The sequence below is a fragment of the Rissa tridactyla genome, chromosome 8 (assembly GCF_028500815.1).
Source record: "Rissa tridactyla isolate bRisTri1 chromosome 8, bRisTri1.patW.cur.20221130, whole genome shotgun sequence".
Lineage (NCBI taxonomy): Eukaryota > Metazoa > Chordata > Aves > Charadriiformes > Laridae > Rissa > Rissa tridactyla.
The window spans coordinates 18,083,295-18,103,766 of NC_071473.1; the positions used below are offsets into that span (position 1 = coordinate 18,083,295).

Consider the following 20,472-nt stretch of genomic DNA (forward strand, 5'->3'; position numbering starts at 1 on the left):
TAGTAGAGAGCCTGAGTGATGCTCGAGATAAGAAATGCCTGTATACCACACGTGCCCCCACAGGGCAACCTCCCTCCACCCCAAACTCACGTTGCACATAACAGAAGCATCCTAGACTGAAGAGTACAACTCAATCAGGGCAGCAAGAAACATACCCCATTGCTGTCCATGCATGCATTTTCAAGAGATCAGGCTCTCAGCCACTCATATATGTGTCAACACATGCCGTGGGCAGCACCAAGAAATGAGGTCAAGCAGAAAGAAGCACTGACTCATAACGTGCACATGTGGGGCTCAAGAGCAGTTTCATCCCAAGCACGGAGTACAGCCGGCACACGCAATGAGAACTGATGCTGCTGCAAGCTTCCAAATGCCTGAGTTTTGTTCCGTCTTTTGAAAGCCGTGACATATTTTTAGATAACAGTAGTAAACCTCACAAAGGCTGCAAACATAAAGCTGATATCCTGTATGCAGTAAGCTTAAACGTCAAGTCACATATATATTTTTTTCAGATATAGATAGCCTTTTAGCTTTTAACTAAACCCAGCCTTTAACCCACTAGTGTTGTGCTTTGCAGAGCTTTCGTTTCATAGAAAAGATAGAATCTCAGATAGTAAAGGGATAAAGGTTTGATTTGGTTCCAAGTGTAAAACCTGCAAGCAGAACTTTCCCCTTTTTCAGGATCTGTGTCCTTTACCATTCCCTTGGCACGAGGCTGTGCAGAAAGACCCCTCGCTTGCAGCAGAAGCCATAAATTGCTATTAGTAGCAATAAGAGCCGGACGTAAAGCGCATAGTAAATGCATCAAGACAACGAAACAACTGATAGAAGTGCTGTCATGAAGTTGCTCATTTACACCACTATTGCAGCAACTCAAACTATACATCGAGTACAGAAGACCATGTAAGAGTCCCTGGGGGTTTATTTCAGATCTGTAGCTTCAGGAACCATCCTAAGCAAATTTAGTGTAAAGTCTCTGAAAATGGCAGATGTCAATTGCAAGTGTGAAGGGCTGAGCGCACTACTAAGATTAACAGCAACAAAAAACTCCCTACTACTTTCAAAGCTAAAGCTATCTCATCCAACCTAATTATGCATTGGCAACAAATAATATTTAATATGCAATCTCTCTTAGCTTAACTCCTGTCCAACTACGCATTTTGGACTTGCTCACCCAAGTCAAGTTCTCATCTCCATACATCAGAGAAGGCTCACAATAATTTACAAAGTTAGCTATCACTCATGAGCTATGTGGCAGAATTACCTCTCCATCTAGACTTTTTCCTCATTATAACATTTTATTAAAAAAAAAAACCTTTTAGCTTTAAAACTACAACTACTACACAAAGAAAATAAAAAGTGTGTTTAATACTTGGTGATTTTCTTGTCTGTATAAATAAAGTCAGGAGACATATGCAATCTCAAACCTGCTGATCTAATTGAAGAGAAGACAAGATCAGGCCCAGAGAGGCATGGACAACCCATGTGAGGGAACAGCTCAATTTAAAAGGAAACACACACAAAGAAGAGATAAAATGGAAAGGAAAAACATGACAAGATAACAAAGCATTAGAAACGTCAAGGTTCTTTTCAAGTAGAAGGGATAAAGATGTCAGGCACTGGTTATAATTTGAAGAGCATGACATTTTTGATCTGTTAATGCGAGTGCAGATTAGGAACAAAGCAGATGAAAATGACTACTGTGGATTTGGACAGGTGTGGAAAGATCGTCCTTTATTTAAACCTTTTCAGAAGAGAGGACTCTTCTAACAAAAAAAAAAAAAAATTCAGAAGTCCTGAATGACCAAAAGCAACTCACTAAGCTGATTCCTTTTTGCTTCCTCAGATGCACAGGACTGGCAAAGAGAGCAAGAAGGAGAATGTGGTCCTCCTTCCAAGGACTGGAAGATGTGTCAAACCTACTGCCTGCAAATGCCAGAACGCAAGCTGCAGAAGCGTTAGTAAGCAGCCGAGTGTAAATCCATAGACAATTATCCAGAGACACACAATAACAAAGGTATTAACAGTAAAAGCACAGACTCATCTGTCGAGCAGAGCCCCGTGCTGTCTAGAGGATGAGCTCTACACACACACACTCTGTACAAGCCCAAGGAAGATAAATTGTGTTCCTGATAGCAGGGCTCAACAAAAGGCATGGGAAACACTCTGTGCTTGAACAAGGCCAGGAAGCAACACATCGTTTGCCTCATTTGGCTACAACAACCCTGTTTCTCAGACCCTCATACCCGAACGAAGCATACACGCTGTTTTCTATAGTGGGGTCCAAACATCGGAGGTTATGGAAGAAAAATACTTTTCCTAATGAACACTACTTACCTCATGACATGGCCTGAACAGACCACAGGAAGTATGACCCTCCCCATTATACAGACAAGCAATCAAGCACAAGCGTTTCAGGCTGAAGGGTGCAGAGAGACCCACAAAATAAGGAGGTGTCTTGAGGTCACCCACATAACCTCTGCTTTCCTACCATTAACCACAGCGCGAGACCTCGGCACTCCAAAGGTTCACACAAAGCATTGGAGGGGAAAAGATGAAAGCAGCTGAATATCAGGTTCCCAGTGCTGAGGAAGCTGCTGTCAGATTTATGCTGAAGCAGATTAACAGCAATGCCACGTGCTGAGGAGCAAAACAGCTTCACTGTACGCCCACTCTCCCTGCAAAACTTCCAGCAACTGACAGCTACCACCTGACAGCTCTGTGAAATCTGCGCTGCCTCCACACAAATGGAAGGCTCCATCTGAACACATCAAATGCGGTAACAAAACCTACATCCAGCTCAGCCTGCATGGGCTGCCACTAGATCGAAACACTACTTTATAATGCCAGTCTTTGTAATAAAGCAGATTCTGCTGTGAACACGTGAATTTCACAGGACATTAGACTGGGACTAAGGGGTCTATGTTCAGCTCCCTACTCGACTGCACAGTCCTTTGGGTGACCCTGGATAAGTAACTCGATCTTCATAAGAAAGAGAACTAATAACTTTGCTAAGGTAATGGGAATTTGAGTTTGCTGAACGCCTAAAGGATGACATTTACAATCCCAGCCCTGAAATCCCAGGGAATGTTAAGTTCTGTCCTGTTGAAAAACTGAAAGCAAATAAAACTAAACCACTTGAAAAATAAACCCATCAAACCCTGGCCTTTGGGCATTCTGCTAACAAGCTTACAAAGGATTTGTGTAGAGGCAGCCCTCCTATATTAGCAGCCAATCTAGTGACGGGCATCTGGTGTTAGGTTTATCCTGCTAATATAGACAACAGGAATGAGGAGAGGTATGCATAGAGCAAAGACTACCAGTATCTCCATAACAAGTACTGGTGTCTTATTCTGATACAGGATGCACTGAGAGAACAAAGAACACAGACAGAAAAGTGTCATTACCACAAACATCAGCCCCAGACTGGTTGGGCCACTTCTACAGCATGTTACTGGCTTAGCTGTTAACAGACATGGCAAACTCAGATAAGACTGGAAAGAGGAAAGGGGGGGGGCAGGAGACTGGCAGGGGGGAGAGCCCAACTGTCAAAAAGAAAGTGTTAATTTTGATAATTAGAGAGCATCAAAGTGAATGGCACCTGCTCTCAGCTGAGGAATTGCTGCTACTTTCGGGCTCCGTCATTCCTACTTAGGACCATAAAATAATCTCTCTCCTAGTTTTAACAATAGAAATAAAAGACTGGAGGCTGTTTTGGATAAAACAAATCTTCTGGGTTCCTGGGAAGTAAGCGCCAAAAGAGGCAACATTGTCAAGACGAACACAATGTACTGCATCAGGCTCTCCCTTCCATTCATGGGAATGATTTCAGCTACCTGAAAGGGCTATAGCTTTCCCTTTTCATTCTCGATCCTAACAGACCAAAAAAACCTGGTGTCCTTGCTCAGCAGGGAAGAGAGATAATGAAGAAAGCACCAGACTAAAAGTGGTAAATGCTATGTGTCGGGGATCCCTAGTGTAGACTGAAATGCCCAACAGACTACAAACAAAGCCTTGCAAGAGTCTATAAGCAAGCATCTCGGCTAAATGCCCAAATGCTCAGTGCTGACCTTGAAATGCAAACAGCAAATCTTTCAGAAGGATATTTGACTCACACCTTGAAGAGCAGTGACAAAGTCCAGAATATCACAAATTCTCTTCAAACTCTACCTAGGCAAGCCGCCATGGTCACATTAGCTTTCTGCATCACCAGCAAAAGAACTTCAATTACAGCACTCAAACCCCTTGTGGCAATCACCAAATTTGGAGAGAGATCTCCAAACATTTCAATCACAAGGTGAATAGGGAAGAACATACAGAAGAATTTTTCCAAAGACTTCTAGTTTTTAAGCAAATCAAAAAGCACAGTATAATTTAGAATCAAGTTCTAGATACATGCATCCTACAATCCTGATTGGGATCAGACCTAGAGAGATTCTAAACTGAACCGCATTTGGTGATATGGCAAAGACAGTGTCTGGCCACAAACTGACCCTGCCTACCTGAATATCACAGTTTTTTCCTTCCTTGTGAAAGAGTAATTACAGAAGGTTGGGTTTTGTTGGGTTTTTTTCCTCCAATGACTAAACTGCCTTTCTTAAAATACCGAGATGTCGATTCTTACTTTTCATGGAAAATTGAAGGAGGACAAAAAGATAACAAGAGCTAAATCCCTGTTCCCGCAATGTACCCATAAAGTTGCCACAAAGGCACGCTAGCCAAAACCGCAGTCCCCCACCTCCCACTGGCCTGAAGTTGCAGCCTCAGCCTTAGCAGCTGGAGAAATAAGAGTGCTGAGTATTACTCACCGCCATGACGAGCTCAAAAGGATATTTGTAGACTCGAACTGGGGACTGGTATTTCTGCACCATTTTTACTACACACCTGTAATAGAAAGAAATCAGAAAATTTGAGATCCCTCATACCAAACACCACAATACATTCTAGCAATTTTCACAAATTGCTTACTAGAAGCCTTAACTCTTTCTCACAAACAGAGAGGAGGAGACAGGTAGAATATCTTGCCCAGCATCGCTTAGCAAGTCAGTGTCAGAGACAGAACAAAAGGCAGGTCTCTGCAGTCCCAGACCAGTGCCGTGTCCAGCATGTGGTAGCGTCCTTTGCCGCTTCCCAACACCACTGCAGTAAATTCAACTCAGAGCTCCAACAAAACTCACAATAATTAAAGCACAAAACAGATGTAAAGCCAGAATCAATTGTACTCAGGAGAAGGAGCCTGTCTTAGGAGCCTTGCAAAGCTTAAATAGCGATTCTTCCCCCCATCCCCCTTTTCTGCATTACATTAGTAATCATTACGCAAAATCCCCCTTGTTGAAAGCTTCCAATGGCTTCCCATATCTTGGTGCTTTAAATGCTTTTGTGCACAAAGTAGCATTCAGTTGTTTTAACCCGCTAAAACAAAAAGGAAACAGCATGCTTAAAGCACATGCCTGACGCTAAACTAGCAATCACATCCCACTGCCTGGATGCCCACTGCTTCCAGCTGAACTAAGGAAATAACTGCATGCAATGGAAACAATTCAGTTCTCAGCATTTCATTTCTCCTCGCCACCTCTCACTCTTCTCATCAGGATTCCTCCCGCAGACTCTTTTGCTGGGGTTTTAACCCTCAAATACGCATCAATAACCCGCATCTCAAGGAAGTACGTAAACCATTAAAAAAAAAGGTTATTAGGCTGCTTTCTGCAATTCCTTTAAGTTCCTTTATATCGCTCCCATTAATACCATCCACGAACATCAGAAACACAAAAGGCTGGACGGCTGGTTTGAGACACTATGCTGATTCCACCCCACTCAAATTCCACTGCTGAGCAGACACAGCCCTCGGCAACATGACGCAGCGTAGCACTGAACTCAACAGTCAGAGCATTAAGACAACTTATTTCTGACATTTTAAGCCCAAAACCCGAGGTGAAACATGAATTAAAAGGCAAATGGCAATCAATTCTCCCTCAGAAAGACTGCTGCAAAATGCCACTACAGAGTAAAATCTAAGCAAGGGTGAGGGGGGAAAAAATTTTAAAAGTTTGAGTACCTGAGAACGGGGAATGTTTGTAGAAGGGTCTCACAATCGGACAGTTACTCTGCAGAGGATCCCGTTACCCAAGGAGCAACATTCAGGACTTGCTGGGTCCCTAGGAGTCTTACTGGTACTAAAAGCCAGTCCAGGCAGAACAAGTAAACGCAAAGAAAATGCATCAGCAGAGCATCCAACTCAAACTGAAGCAAGCAGAGCAGGGGCAAGCAAACACCCAGGAAGCTGGGGCTGCTATCACGTATCAGATACCCGAGCCAAGAGGCACAGGGCACCTTGTAACGCAACGCTGTAATATGATTATGCAAGCGCGATACCTAGGCCGTGCGGGAACCTTCCGAGTAAGTGCAAATATAGCAAGAGAAGCCTCGTCAAACATATTTAGCTGTGATCTTGCTCCCAGTTCTGACCTTGCCTGCTAAACCGGGAATTCCTGCACTTCTGTAGGAGGGGGTCAGGGACCTCCACAGGAGGAAGTCTCAGGACAGACCAGTCAGTCCAGGATCACCCACAGCCCAGAAATGAAGTCAACAGCGACAGAAGAACAGGGTGGCACATGCGGTAGTTCAACAGCCTTAACCATGCTGCTCGGACAGATCTGTTGCTCCCGAGAGGCTGCAATATCTGATTGCCACGGGTTTACTGCCCCATGCTTCTCTAGTTGAGGGAAGTTTGAGAAAAAGAGCCAGTGACTATTACACCCATGGGAAGCTGTGGAAGAAAGACAGCTGATAACTCACACCTGCCCTAAAAACCTTTTATACCTTGGGGAAGGTGCAGCGGCAGACCTTCTATGCCTTCTCCTCAAAACAGTGCTGCGAGACAGTCATTCTGCTTCTCAAAGCAAGAGGGACTCCAGCTATCACTCCTGGGGGAAAAAAATAAAAGAATCAGAAAAGGCAGCGAAAAGTAGCTTATGCAGTGCACACAGATACAGATGGATAATTAGCACCAATAATGATTTTCACGTGTTAGCTAATATGGCCCACCTGCCCAGCGCTAAAGACATGCATCCTCATAGGGCTTTAGAACCAAAGTGACAGACATGTTTTTAAAGTCGTCTCATGTATTCCACTCAAATTATAAACAGGTTATGTTCAACCACCTTGTAAAGAAAACCAGAAAGAAACTCCACAACTACAGGATACATCTGCTCCTTAAAAATCCATCACACCACTTCAGCCTCTACAGTGGCCCAGGCTACTTTGTATTTGCATCTGGCTAAAAGCACATATTAGGAACTACAGCTCAGCTGAAGAGCAGCGACTGACTCAACCGCAGCTTGATCACTTAGAAACCCAGACGTGCAGCTAGGGGCAGACCTGTAGCCATTCACTGGGCAACACCACGGAAGAGCATGATTTCAGCTGGCCGAGCCCAGCGCAGTTTGTAAAAACTCATGAGACGCTGGAGCTGTCAACAACACATTGAAGGAACATATCTAGCTAATAATCACTTTAAGCATTCTGATTAGATACTAAAAGTGTTTCAATTATTGCACACCTGAACACAGAAAACAGCGGCAGCTACCACAACTCACAGAGCATCCTGTGACAGGCTGACAGCAGTGCCAACAGCACGGAGACTCAGCAGCCCGCAGCTCCCTGCAGAGTCCAGCTGGCCTGCGTACCCCCTTTTGCTACAACCTACACAGAAAGTCACAGATGAACCAAACCCTAGAAGGCAGAGAGTTAATTATAAGCTTGAGATACACCAGCTGGCATTGTACCAGGGGAAGGAGGGCATGGAAGGGGACATGGAATGGAAGGATATCAGCCCCTGATGGCACATGCATTTCCTTGCTGTAACTTTGGTAGCATTTGAGAGAAAGGCTAGTTCTTAACAAGAAGTGGTGTATGCACAGCACGCAAAGCTACCGTTACATATTAGCAAGCTTGAAGGGTGTGAGGGCTCCCATGAGCAATACACATCACTACGCACACAGCTAAGGGAAGAGAGGCAGTGAGATTAACTACGGGTTTCTACTTTATTTAGAATCATCCACTACATACCTGAGGGATTTTCCATATGCTTAACTTTTGTTTTGTTATTTGTAGGAGAGGTTTACTTAACAGAATACAGCCAGATGGCTGGAAATCAGAAATTGAGTTTCTGTATTAAATGTACATAAAGCCCCAAATCAAAGCCCCCAACCCCTGCTTCTCATCCAGGCTAGTATGAACTCATTCAGCTCTTGCCACATTAGAGCTGCCTGTTGGATGGTGAAACTCGGCAGCCAGCGACTTTATTAACTTCTCCCACCTGTGGTGGCTTCTTGTCAGCTGGAAGAGAACCACCAAGCAGTTTTTTTTGTTTTGTTTCTGAAGAAGAACTGCTGAAAATAGCAGAATTCCAGACTTCCTCAAATGCTATTACAACATGTGAAAGCCAGCTGCGGCACCCAGCTAAGTTGATATTTCCAGAGAGAAAAAGGGAGACTCTGCAGGACTGTAGCCTTTCCTCCCCCCTTCTAGAGTAAGGTGGGGGGAAAGGTGTGTGACATTTCCTCTGCCTGAAATGCCTTTCACTTAGGTAGATGTTGACACAGTAGCTGATGCTTTACACGTATAATAATAAGATGGTACCAAGCTGTAGGATATTTATTAGAGCTCTTTCACATAAGAACTTGAGAACAAGTCTTTTGTAGCTTGATATAAGGAAGCCTCAAGGCAGAAGGGTGCCAGCATAAGCCTTTACTATCTTTTAGAAGAAGACATCTTCTCAGGCAGGACTTCATCTTGCCCCCTGAGAAACCCCTTTGGTGCAGGGGTGAAGCAGCACGAGGGCTGCAAGCCAGCACGCTGCTGTGGAGCCCGGCCACCGCTCTGTGCACCTTGCGGAGATGCCTGGGGTCCTGTCCTGTTGCAGATTACAAAGACAAGCAACACAAACATCCAAACAACAACATTCACACGTTCTTTACAACACAATAAGGAACAGTCTCTTTGGCAGAGAGGGGAAGAAGAAAAAGGAACAGCGTGCAGCATTCTGCTTTCAAAGCCTTGTAAAGCTAGCAGTTCCTTCCATGTAGGTATCAAAATAAGTTTCATGCCTAATACTTCTATACCTTGATCTCATAAGTTAATTTTCTCAAAGAAAGAACCATCACTGACCTTTTACGCACAGCCACATACTAAATCCCTGGTATTTGCCAACCTGCAGCAGTAGATAAGCTTTCTTGAAGGAAAGCCCCTCATTCCTCGCCTTGCTACTCCATAGGGAGTATACTCCCTATACCACACACATACACTACATATACTCCCTATACTACACACACCATTTTATCCATCAACACTACTATCAATAATTCAATACTCAAGTTTAATTAACAAATGGAGACATGCTTCAGCTTAACACATAAAACACGAGTAGGTCCAGTCACCAGGACCCTCGATGGCGCAACCAGCACAAAACTGCTTCATTGAAGTTCACAGTGTTGTTCTCCCTGAACACAGGCACGTTGGACGGACACACTCATTAGCCCAATTAGACAAGCAGTACCACCAGCAAAACCCCCTTCTCACTGCCCACAAGGCGATTTTAGTACTCGGAGGAGTTAAACCAAGTGACCCAGACAACAGCACACGCTTCGTTTAACCCTGCCCCAAAGCCAGTGGGGTTTTATATAGAAGCTGACCCAAATACATCAATACATTTAGTAGCAGCTCACCAGGGTCAGCCTTAGACTTTACAAAGACTTCAGGGTCAGTTTTTTTTTTAACTTTAAGACCCCAAGCGAGCTCAGCAGATGGTGGGGAGTGAAAACGGCCCCAAGACTGATGCTCACACGCAGAACAGGGTCCCACCCGCTGCTCCCTCCACAGCAAGCCCACCCTGAAGCGGCCCACCTGGGCGAGAGGAGATCCAACTTCTTCCAAGTAGGGCACAAACCGGCAAACTTTAAAACCGTTATTTTTTAAGTAAACCTGAAGGGATCCTCAGCCAGCCAGCCCGCTGGCGCCGGCCGCTTGCCTCCCCTCGGGTCCTCACCCGCTCCCTCCCTAATCCCCGCAGGATTATGACTAAAATTCCTTTCTCCGCTCCCCCTAGCTGTGCAGATAACGGGTGCCGGCACCCCCCCCCATACACACACCGGCCCCGCCACACAGCCGGGCGCGGCGGCCGCCCCTCAGCCCCCCGCGTCCGCTCCCTCCCTCCCACGGCCGCCCCGGGGGACCCCCAGAGAAAGGAAGGGGAGGGGGGTGTCCCAGAGCGGGGATCGCCGCCTCCCTCCTGCCCTGCCCGTCGCCGCCCCCCGTCTCCTCACCGCGGGCACGGCGGGGCACGGCCGGGCCCATACCGAGCGCGGCGGCTCCAGATCCGCCGCTGCCGCCGGCTCCACGCGCCGCTTCAACCGCCCCGCGCGCCGGTCCCGCCCCGCCGCTGGCCCCACCCCGCCCGGCGCCGCAGAGCGCTGTCCATTGTGCTGCGGGGCGCGGGAGGCGGGGGGGGACGGGAAGGGACGGGACACACACGGCGGGGAGGCGGCCCCGCCCCCGCGCACGTGCACCGCCCGCCGCCATGGCGCCGCGCGGCGTTGAGGCGCGGGCGGGGGCGTGGTGGCCTCGGGAAAGCGGGACGGGGCACTCCGGGGGGGCGGGGGTTCAGCGCAGGGTCTACCGCGGGATTTACCACAGGATTTATCCCAGGTTTTACCACAGAATTTACCCCAGATTTAGGCCGGGGGTTTACCCCAGGTTTTATCCCAGGTTTTACCACAGGGGTTACCACAGAATTTACCCCAGGTTTTACCACAGGGTTTACCACAGAATTTACCCCAGGATTTGGGCCGGGGGTTTACCCCAGGTTTTACCCCAGAATTTACCCCAGGATTTATCCCAGGTTTTACCACAGGGATTACCCTGGGATTTACCACAGGATTTATCCCAGGTTTTACCACAGGGTTTACCCCGGAATTTACCCTAGGATTTACCACAGGATTTATCCCAGGTTTTACCACAGTGATGTTGAAACCTCCATGGCTGCAACGCATAAAATGCGCCGTTAATACCAGAGAGCTCACGTAGAAGAGGTTTAGCTGCAAAGTAAAATTACCGAACAGAAAATTGGTTCTGTTTTACCTCACACCAGGACCAGGAGGCAGAGCCACAGCTCCCAAACAAGACCCAACCCGGCTCGTCACGGCATGGGTCAGGCCTTCATGAACCAAGACACCTACTTGCCTCAGTCCTTAAACCCTTACCACTGTGCCGTGTGGAAGTTTGATTTATTGTGTGACTTATTGCGCAGCTCACACTTGGAGCAAGCATTCCCATAGCTGAATTCTCCCCACGAGGTAAGAGGCGATCATCCAGCTAAGAGGGGTTGAGGGGAACGCTGGGGTACATCCTTGTCTCTCGTCCTTTTTTTCTCCCATTGTCTTTGAAACTCTACGTTGGTTCATGAACGTTGGGGAGAGTGCGCTTGCCCTGTGCTTTGGGGCGTGTGAGAGTGGACCCTGTTTGTCAAACCACGAGGCTGGAGGGGACAGTTGTCACCACCTGGTAGGGTCCTTGAGGACATGGAGGACAAGACGCCGCACCGCAGCCGCTGTGGGGTGGCAGAGAGAGCTGCCGAGCAGGTGCCTGGTTCTGGGGCGGGAGGAGCGTGTGGCACCAAGAAGTGATGGTGGAGGAGAGGGATGCAGGAGATGCCTAGAAATGTTTCACACTTTCAAAACCTTCTTTTGAGGTCTCCCTCGGGACCAGCTGCCACTTTGCATGATGCTATTGAAAAATGTCGCGCTTACATTTACTGCTTTGTCTTTTCCTGCTTCCTTATCACTTCTAGCTGTAGAGCGTCCCCTTATCTGGGCAGGCATTTCAGGAAGCTGCGGTCCTATTTCCGATCAGCAATATTTCCTGAAATGTTCTGCTATTACAGACCAACGAGACCAGCCTGTCACTGCTCTGCAAACAACAAACCCACAGAGCCGTCAAATATCAAAGCTGTCCCATCCTTTCCTCTGCTGGGCAGTCCTTAATATATGTTTTTCAACGTATATTTTCTCCTGCTGCCAAAAGGTCACCTTGATGTTTTCCAGTGTCGGTAGGCTACCTTTTCCCCTGACACAGAGCCAACCCTCCCCTGGCATTTCCAAGGGCCATGAAGTCTCTTGCCCTCCTTCCACTTACAAGGCCTGAGTGCTTGCCTCAAGGGCTGGCATTCCGCCCTCAGTGCTTCTCGTGGGAGCTGCTCAGAAAGAAGTTCTCACTCCAGGAATGCCTGCCAGTCTCTGCAGTTAGAAAGAAGAACGTCTGCCAGGAAGGACGTCTGGTCTGGAGATACCGTTCAGCCTCCACTTCCCCCATTACCGAGGGCTTTTCACTGCAAACTCTCTCTTCCTCTCAACTTTCGTGCCTCAGCTGTGGGCGTAAATTTGAAAAACTCAACAGAAATTCAAGTGAGCTTGTGCATCACGTGCAGAAAAAAAAACCTTGTAGGGATTGTTGATGGTACTCTTATTGCTAATTCCCTTATTATGAAAGCAGCTGACCTCTGAAGAAACTGCAAAGGAGGTTTGTGGAAACACTGTAGTCGCCAGCACCAGAAAATTCTCTGGTCTGTCTTGGAGGTGCTGGGGTAGACTCAACCCTGTGCAGGAGAAAGATCACGGTGCAGGAGAAGGAAGCATCACACAGCCAGCTGAGTCCGCTCTGCATCATCACACTGACGTGCTCTCCAGCCCTCTTTCACACGTGTTCAACAACCCTTAGAAAATCAGCATTGTTTAAACATTAAAGAGCCTCTTTAAAAATTCAGCAGCAAAGTTCACCTGCTTTTTTGAGCCATATTTAAAGCGGTGTGGAAGTGTATTTCCACTCTCTAGAACTGGGCTTCAGTCCAGCCCGTGTCACTGAGTGGAGTGGGGGAAAGAGGAGTCTCTGCAGCCTCCAGTGCTGGAACAGACAAGCCAGTCTCCTCCCCAGCAGCGTTCAGGCCTAGCTTTCACCTCTGCTACCGCTACATCTCCGTAGAGAAACCTTTTAGCACTTAACCCAGCTCCGTTTCATGAAAGCTAAACAAAAGTTGGGTCTGTTTGTTTTGAGAGTCAGCAAAAGTTAAAATATTGAGGCCTTTTTCACAGAAAATGCAGACCAGCGGTACATCATACCACACCATTCGCCAGACCCTTTCTGCCCAAAGGCTACGTACGGCCCCATCTCTGATGGGTCCCGAGGACTTTGCCTTCCCCATCCCGCTCAGAGAAGCTGATACTGTCAGTCCCATTTTTTTCTGGTGCAAAACCGAGATGAAACGTGCTGGCCAAGGTCACGCAGTGAGATGGCAGAGATCACTGGCAGAGACGAAACTGGAGATCTAATGAGCTCTGGTCCAGCACATTTACAGCAGATTCCGTTACCTTACCCATCGGACTGCAGATAAACACTGTGCTAATGGCTCTCTGCTACATTCACCTTTCAAGATAATGCCTAGGCAGCTACCTGCCCAACCTTCCCTTTCTCTGCAGCTGTTTAAAAATAGAGTCATATCTTGGTTTGTTTTATTTCCTTAGGGAAAGAGGTGTCCCAGCCTCTGATCCACCAACAGTTAAGAACTGAATTTCTGCTTTGCATAAGAAAAATACAAAATAAAACCATCGCATCAGTGATATTTAACACCCAAATCTCCCAGGTCAGCAGCTGACCACAGTGATGCAACGCAATGCATTGAACGTGGTCTATTATGTCCATTTGCGCGGACTGTTTTAATTTTCCCCAGTGGCTCATAAAATGCTTGCCATTTTCCATCTTATACCAGCCGGGACTCATTTTTATCAGAAATACTCCTCCACCTCCTCCTTGTTTCTTATACAGCCCGTTGTGACAGCAGCATATCTCCACAACCTTACAAGCAAGCTATAATATTGCAAATTAAGACAGCTTTTTGCACGAGTGCTAGACAGGCCCTGCATAAATAAAATGCATCCTGTTCAAATGATATGTTCTGTGACTTCTCTTTCCGTGCTGTTTGTTCCTTTATGCATTTCCCTTTTTGCCTCTTGATAGGTCTGTGAGGAGACGTCACCCCGTGACTTGCTGAGTTCTGCCGAATTCCACTTGCCTGGGAGTAAAGCACGGCACAGGTTTGTTATTCTGGGTCACTGAAATCCTCATCTCCTCCAGCACAACTCTCATCATATCCTAGCTTTCAACATTGCTCTGGAAAGGTAGCACTTGGTAACAACGCTATTAATAGGGAACGGAAAGTTTTCGGTGCTTGAAACAAAGGCAAAAGGAACACGATAAATTCAAAGAAAATAATGGAAACCAGTTAAATTAAATATGACTCCTTTGGAAAGCACACAATGCCTGATCCTTGCTCAATGCAAGGATCCCAGTGGCTGCTAGGAACCTGGAGGATTTCTTTTCCAAAGAGGTTGCCAGTAAACTGAGAGTACAGAACTGTGGGCTTTTTAAAAGGTTAATACCTTCACAGCGCTTTTGCTAGCAGACGGCTCAGGATACACAAAATACAGCAGCCCTGGGACAGCATCTCATTGTTTCCACACTTTGACATGTGTTAGCATCAAAGGTTTGTGCTTGTCTCATCCAAGCCCTCATCCACTGTCATACTTCTATATATTGAATGTATTCTCTTTCAGACCACGTAACCAATCCCTGCTGTGATGGGACTGGGCTGTGCCCTTCCAGCACTCAGGGAGGGGGAGGTCAATACTCCTATTCTGAGAAAATTCCATGATTCTTGGTGTTGGTAGCAAAACTCCTTGTTGACTTCCACAAGTTTAAAGTTTGGCCTAAATAGTTCTGTTTTCACCATAACTTGTCCCTTTTCTGCGAGGTGTCTCAGGTGCCGTTGGGTATATGTGAAGGTGCCGTTGGGTATATGTGATGACACGGTAGAGCTGAAGACCTGCTACTTCCCAAAATCTTGTTTCTACTGGTCTCTGGCAAGTGTGGCGAGCAGTGGCTGGAGCCATCTCCCGAGGGTGCAACCTTCGGCCAAACGCTTTGGAAGACACACGGCTAGGAGCAGGTTGGTATCTGCCACACTAACCCCAGGGGAACGGGAGAGGTTTTTCCAGAGACAGGGTAGACCAAACTGGTGAGACTGGATTTAGCTCTGTGCACCTCTTACCTGTCTTCTTGCGGCTTTGTCCTGTCTGTAGAACCCACAAGATGAGGACAAAGCCATAGGGCTAAACCCACAAGTAACACCAGTATTTACTGTCATTCCATGGAAACAGAGAGCACTGGGGAACAAGCTATTAACCACAGAGTATCCCAATATTAATATTTTTTGAAAGTATCTCCTTCCTGGGAGTATTCCTTGTGGGTGGTCCAAAGAATAATGTTTCCTTTTAAAAGAAGTCCTTTAATTTATTTTAAAAGTCATCCCTGATTTATTTTAATGCATGCCTTATTCTGAGGCGTGCATTGAAAAGATTTAATTTACCCCGAGCTATGAAATGAAGTTTAACCAAAATTTCAGACTGGTTATTTATGTGAAGTTCCACCACACAGTTCCTGTTTTCGCAGTGCAGTGATATCTTTGAGTACAGTAGAGGGTGAGGGGTCATGATTTTTCCTAAGCCTTTGTTTTAGGCTATAAAGGATCCACATGCTTTGAGCCCCCACAAAGGCGATTTGAAGTAACTGTAACAATTCTGTGTAAAAGCCAGAACGCACCCCATTTTCCTGCAACTTCTCAATGCATCTTGCTACTAGCTGCCAAAATAAGAGGGAGGAAAAACCAGACCCAGGCAGGCAGGGTATTTTTCTCAGAGACACTGAGCTCAGCAACCGCGATCATAACCCAGAAAGCAAATGCCTTGTGAGCAGTGATTCCATTTTATTTTCCAGACCTTGTGTTCATCTCGGATCTCTACCCCCTTCACTGCTAACCACACACACTCTTGCATCATGCGTATCTAATTTCCAAGTGACACTGCGGGGCTTTATTGAAATATGTTCACTATGTCCTCTCTCGCGTTCCAGGGAGTGCTCGGTGTCCAGCAATACATCCTCACCGGTAGCATACGGCTGGCCCTTTCTCCAAGAGACAGTGCTTTCCATTTCAAGCATTGCAGCTGGGATAAGCTATTCAAAAAGAATAAAAAGAGAAGTACCTATCCCAAGACAGCTAGGATGCTACGGAGTAGGCTGCTTTGATTACAGTCGCTAAATGTACTTTGGTTTTTCATATGGAATACCAGAAGGAATCTGTTGGAGACCCCTGAGTCTCTTGGGTAAGTTCATGCTCCTCCTACTACCCAGAAATACAAGCTCTAAAAGGCTGCCAGTGAAATCCAGGCCCTTGTAGCCTCTTGAGAAGATTTTTCCTATAAAGCTGCAAAACCGTGAGCAAATAGCCTACTCAGAGGTAGACGCGCAGGGGAGGTCGCTGAAAAAGTCTTGGGTAGTTAGGAAGAATTAGTCTCGTGGTAGAAAGCTCGTTTCTTAGTCTGGTTTGCCTGGAAGCTGAAGCACCCATGGCGTGTCCTTCCCGTCGCCCAGCGCAGCAGCAGCTGCATTATGGACAGTCCCAGTTTGGAGCACGAGCAAGCCATGGGGGATTTATGTCGGCTTCTTAGGCAGTTCGTTGGTTGGACTTGGTGGCTGCGGTTGTTCACTCTTGCTCTGGCTTGGAGGAGGGGGCCACGTGGTCTTCTGATGAAGATGGCTGAAAACAAGAGATATGTTTTACGTAGTTTGGGAGAAGGACATGGGCGGTAACATGAAGACAACAGTGGTTATTTACAAAAGAAAAAAGGAGCCCATGGCTCTTGCATGGCTAGTGGATTGTACCATCCATCTGTTTTTTTCTGAAAATGCTTTTCATAACCTTGAAGTCATGGTTTGCAAATCTCTACTTTGTACCCAACTAAAAAACTGTGCTGGCAGATCTACAGGTTGAGTTAAGGTGATCAGCTAAGACAGTGGTCGTAGACATTTAAGTCTCAAAGTGCCCTTTCAGCAGATATCTTTAGGACAAGGCTCTGTCAAATATAAGCCATTTAAGAGGTTTTAGGGAAATTCTTAAGATACTGAAGATCCAAAGCCATGATGTCCTGCTCTCCTTGGCTGGGACTTCACACCATTTTGATACCACAACATAAAAGATTAACACATTAGTGATGCTTTTTCCCTTACTCAGAGCTCACAGTGGTCTATAAAAATGCCAGCTAGACAAGCCATAGAACTGTAAATTCCCAGCTGGCCTGAGGGAAAATGAGCATTTTAGAAATCAAGAGAGATCCAGGAATTCACACCGTGCTTCACTGTGCGGGGCGGGAAGTCTCTTGCTGTCTAGGAAGGGACGTATTTCTCTGACATGGCCATCTGGAGACCTCTACTAGGTTTTCTGGTTAAAAGTCGTCAAGAAAAAATTTTGATTAAAAATACCCCAACAAAACAAACAGGAATTTTTAGTATGTGTATTGTCAAAATTACAGACCACGGCAGTTTTGACACCTACTCCTTGTAATTTGGGATTCCTTCAGCAGGCAGGCACTGGTCCCTGTCACACGGTAAAGCTGCAAATGTAAGCACACAACCAAGCATAAGTGGAAGGTTAGAAAACATGCCCAATGCAAGTAGCACTGCTACATTATGATAATGCACATTTAAATGATGCAGGAGCTCTGAAAATGCTGACAAGCTCATATATCAGACGTGCTCCTTAAAGGCTGCAATTATTTCCCTTGTGTCTTGGGCTTTGAGACAAAGACAATGCTGGACCATGGCCACGTTTGGTTGGTGAATAGCATCAAAGAGCAAAGGCTGGGCACCTATTTGGGGCTGTATGCTCACCTAATCGTGACATGGAGGAGATCTGAAACTCTCCTTTTGCATGGAAAGAGACAAGCTCGGTCAAATATCTGCTACCAACAAATGTTTATGGCTCATGAACTAAGAGAGTCCCAGGCTGGGAAAGTTCATTCAGACTCCCATGGAGCTAGGTGTCTCTTCTCTGATTTTCTCCCATCCACAGACGTGTGAGTGGAAGGAAGTCTAGGCTGATTTGTACCCCGAGGAAACAAGGAGATTACTGTTCGCCTCTGCTCAGCATTGCTGTCGTCATACCTGGATGGCGTAAGGAAAGTTTGGATCCCTGGTTCAAAGCTATTAAGAAACTGGATGGGGTCCAGCGAAGGCAGCCCTAGGGCTCATAACCCGCAAGGAGAGGCTGGGGAAGGCTGAGGGAGCTGGGCTTGTTTAGCCTGGCAAAGAGGAGGCTGAGAGGCAATCTCGCAGAACCCACTCCTACTTCAAGGGCAATTACAAAGATGTTGGAGCCAAGCTGTTCTTGGCAGTGGCAGACAATATAACTGGGGGCAGTGGCCACAGATTGCACCTGGGGGAGTTCAGACTAGATGCTGGGAAAATCTTTTTTCACAGAGCATAATGCAGCTCAGGAGCACATTATCCAGAGAGGCTGCGGATTTCTGTCCTTGGAGGCTGAAAGCACAGCTGGCTAAACCCACTGTGGGTCTCATCTGGCGTGATGGTCCCACCTGGAGCAGAAGATTTGACTCCGCATCTCCAGCAGTCCCTTTCAGGCAGCATTTCTACAATTCTGTGAAAACATCCTCCTGCCTGTTGGGTTTTCTTTCCCCTGGATAAATGCCTTTCCTCTGGCCCTGGGCACGAGTCACACCCTTTGATTCCTTACACCGCGAGTCTGCATTTCAGATTCAGAGATGGTTCACATGGATACACGGAGGGCAATTACATCTCAGTTAGCATGAGGGAATCAGGTACATGTATGGGAGGCTTAACAGGTATGGCAAAAAATACATAAGGTGGTGGAAACCGTAAATAACACTAACAGACATCCTTGAGACTTGTTTGGATTCAGGTTTCTCCAGTTAATTTAGTTCTTACCATCCTTGTTGGAGAGGATTGGCGCTAACAGTTCTTTAGCTTCTGATAGCAAAAGGTCAACAAGATCTGAAGATGGAAGAGATGTATCTGAGACTGCGTCTGTTTTATCCTCTTCTGTTTCACTGTTGACTCTTATAAATATGGAAAGTGCCATCAATACTTCTATCATAGAATGGTCATTGAAAATCCTGGCCAGCCTCTCATGAAGGGTGTTCTATATAAATTATGGGTATTCAGGGGAAATTGCATCTCGGTCACTCAGCAGCCCAGGAGACTCGCTTTTAGACACACTTACATCATTGTGTTATAGACAGATAGCAATGCATTTCTTAGAATTTCTCAAAAATAGTTTTTCCTTCGTTATATGAAAGTAACCATCTTGGAAACTTAAAAACTGTTTTCAATCATTCTTGAAAACCATCTTTTTTAAAGGGGATAATCATTATCAATGGGACAATGATTTTATCAATTAAAACACACATGACATTTTTTTTCCAAGTGATAGAAGACAGGTTCAGGTTGAAGGGGAGTCCAGAAGCCTGAACTCCATTTCTGCAACCATTCATGCAGTTGAGAGTCATGCTAGCTCTTTGCTTACACTTTACCAGTTTCTGTAACTGCTAATAAAGAAAGGACACAGTCCTAAAGTCAAAAACTGACGTACATTGGGAAAAACAGGTGGGTCAAAACTCTGCTTCTTTGAAACAACCTGCTTAGGCTCTCTGCTAACAAGAGCAACTTAACCAGAGGAGTGTTTCACCTCCCCACCTCCCCAAAAAAGCCTGGATGGAGGCCAACCCCCCCGAGTACAAATCCACCAGCAGCCTCCAGATCATCTTTCCCCAAAGGTCTCCCTTCCAAAGCGACAGGATGTTTAGAAACTCTGGGTAAGTTAGTTATGTGTGAATCACCTTCCCCTGAGAAAGGTTAGAAAAGGACATTTCACGTTCCTGTTCAAGATTCCCAGAAGCCATCTCCTACCTTTTCTCATCTGGAAAATGACTGGGTGCACTCAGGACCTTGTGGACGTTCTGCCATGCAGTCAAAAAAAAAAAAAAAAAAGAAAAAAAAGAAAAAAAAAAAGGGTTTAAACTTGTAGGAATGAATAATTCCTGTGAACAAACCCCATGGGTTTTTCCTGCTGATCAGATTTAATATGACAGTAATCAGCTTCTGCTTATTCATTGCCCTTGAAGCGAATATCTCAAGGCCTTTTGCAACTCAAGCAACATTCACAGCCTATGCAAATATACAGACACATCTAAATTATGCCTTTTAATACCAACATTAAACTATATGAAATGCAACATAAAAATACTCTTCCAAAGAGCAATTTTGCAGGCTACGTTTCAGCGGTGAGCCTTGATCGTCGCTACTAGCAGTCCCTGGTCTCTGGATTGTACCTGCACGCGTAAGCTCTCATTACCACACACGCTTAGTGAATTCTCAAGCACTACTGAGGGATGTATAAAAAAAGGAAGATATTTTGCTCCAGTGGTCAAAATCCTGTGATGTTTGACCCCGGGGCCAAGTCAAATCCATTTCCAAAGTCCAACCCCAAACCGCACA

General features: G+C 46.1%; 2 protein-coding genes across 7 annotated transcripts in view; both read right to left on the bottom strand.

The window, feature by feature from the left end:
- Positions 1–10,437, bottom strand: part of SEC14L5 (SEC14 like lipid binding 5) — a 45,075-nt gene extending 34,638 nt beyond the window's left edge. The window contains exons 1-5 of one of the 6 annotated variants that reach the window (XM_054211911.1): positions 10,323–10,437; positions 6,820–6,923; positions 6,466–6,712; positions 6,056–6,173; positions 4,809–4,884 (exon numbers count right to left, since the gene is read on the bottom strand). In XM_054211911.1, the coding sequence (XP_054067886.1) occupies positions 4,809–4,871 (63 nt within the window). In that variant the 5' untranslated portion in view covers positions 4,872–4,884; positions 6,056–6,173; positions 6,466–6,712; positions 6,820–6,923; positions 10,323–10,437. Of the gene's footprint in view, positions 1–4,808; positions 4,885–6,055; positions 6,174–6,465; positions 6,713–6,819; positions 6,924–9,903; positions 9,926–10,322 lie in introns of those variants that run through there. The other 5 variants (XM_054211910.1, XM_054211912.1, XM_054211907.1 and 2 more) reach the window with 5 other exon arrangements.
- A 6,023-nt stretch (positions 10,438–16,460) lies between these two features.
- LOC128913764 (syntaxin-binding protein 4-like) overlaps positions 16,461–20,472 on the bottom strand; it is a 49,865-nt gene continuing 45,853 nt past the window's right edge. The window contains exons 19-22 of the mRNA XM_054211914.1: positions 19,885–19,934; positions 18,904–19,034; positions 17,495–17,552; positions 16,461–16,699 (exon numbers count right to left, since the gene is read on the bottom strand). Coding sequence (XP_054067889.1) covers positions 16,594–16,699; positions 17,495–17,552; positions 18,904–19,034; positions 19,885–19,934 — 345 coding nt within the window. The 3' untranslated portion in view covers positions 16,461–16,593. The remainder of the gene's footprint in view (positions 16,700–17,494; positions 17,553–18,903; positions 19,035–19,884; positions 19,935–20,472) is intronic.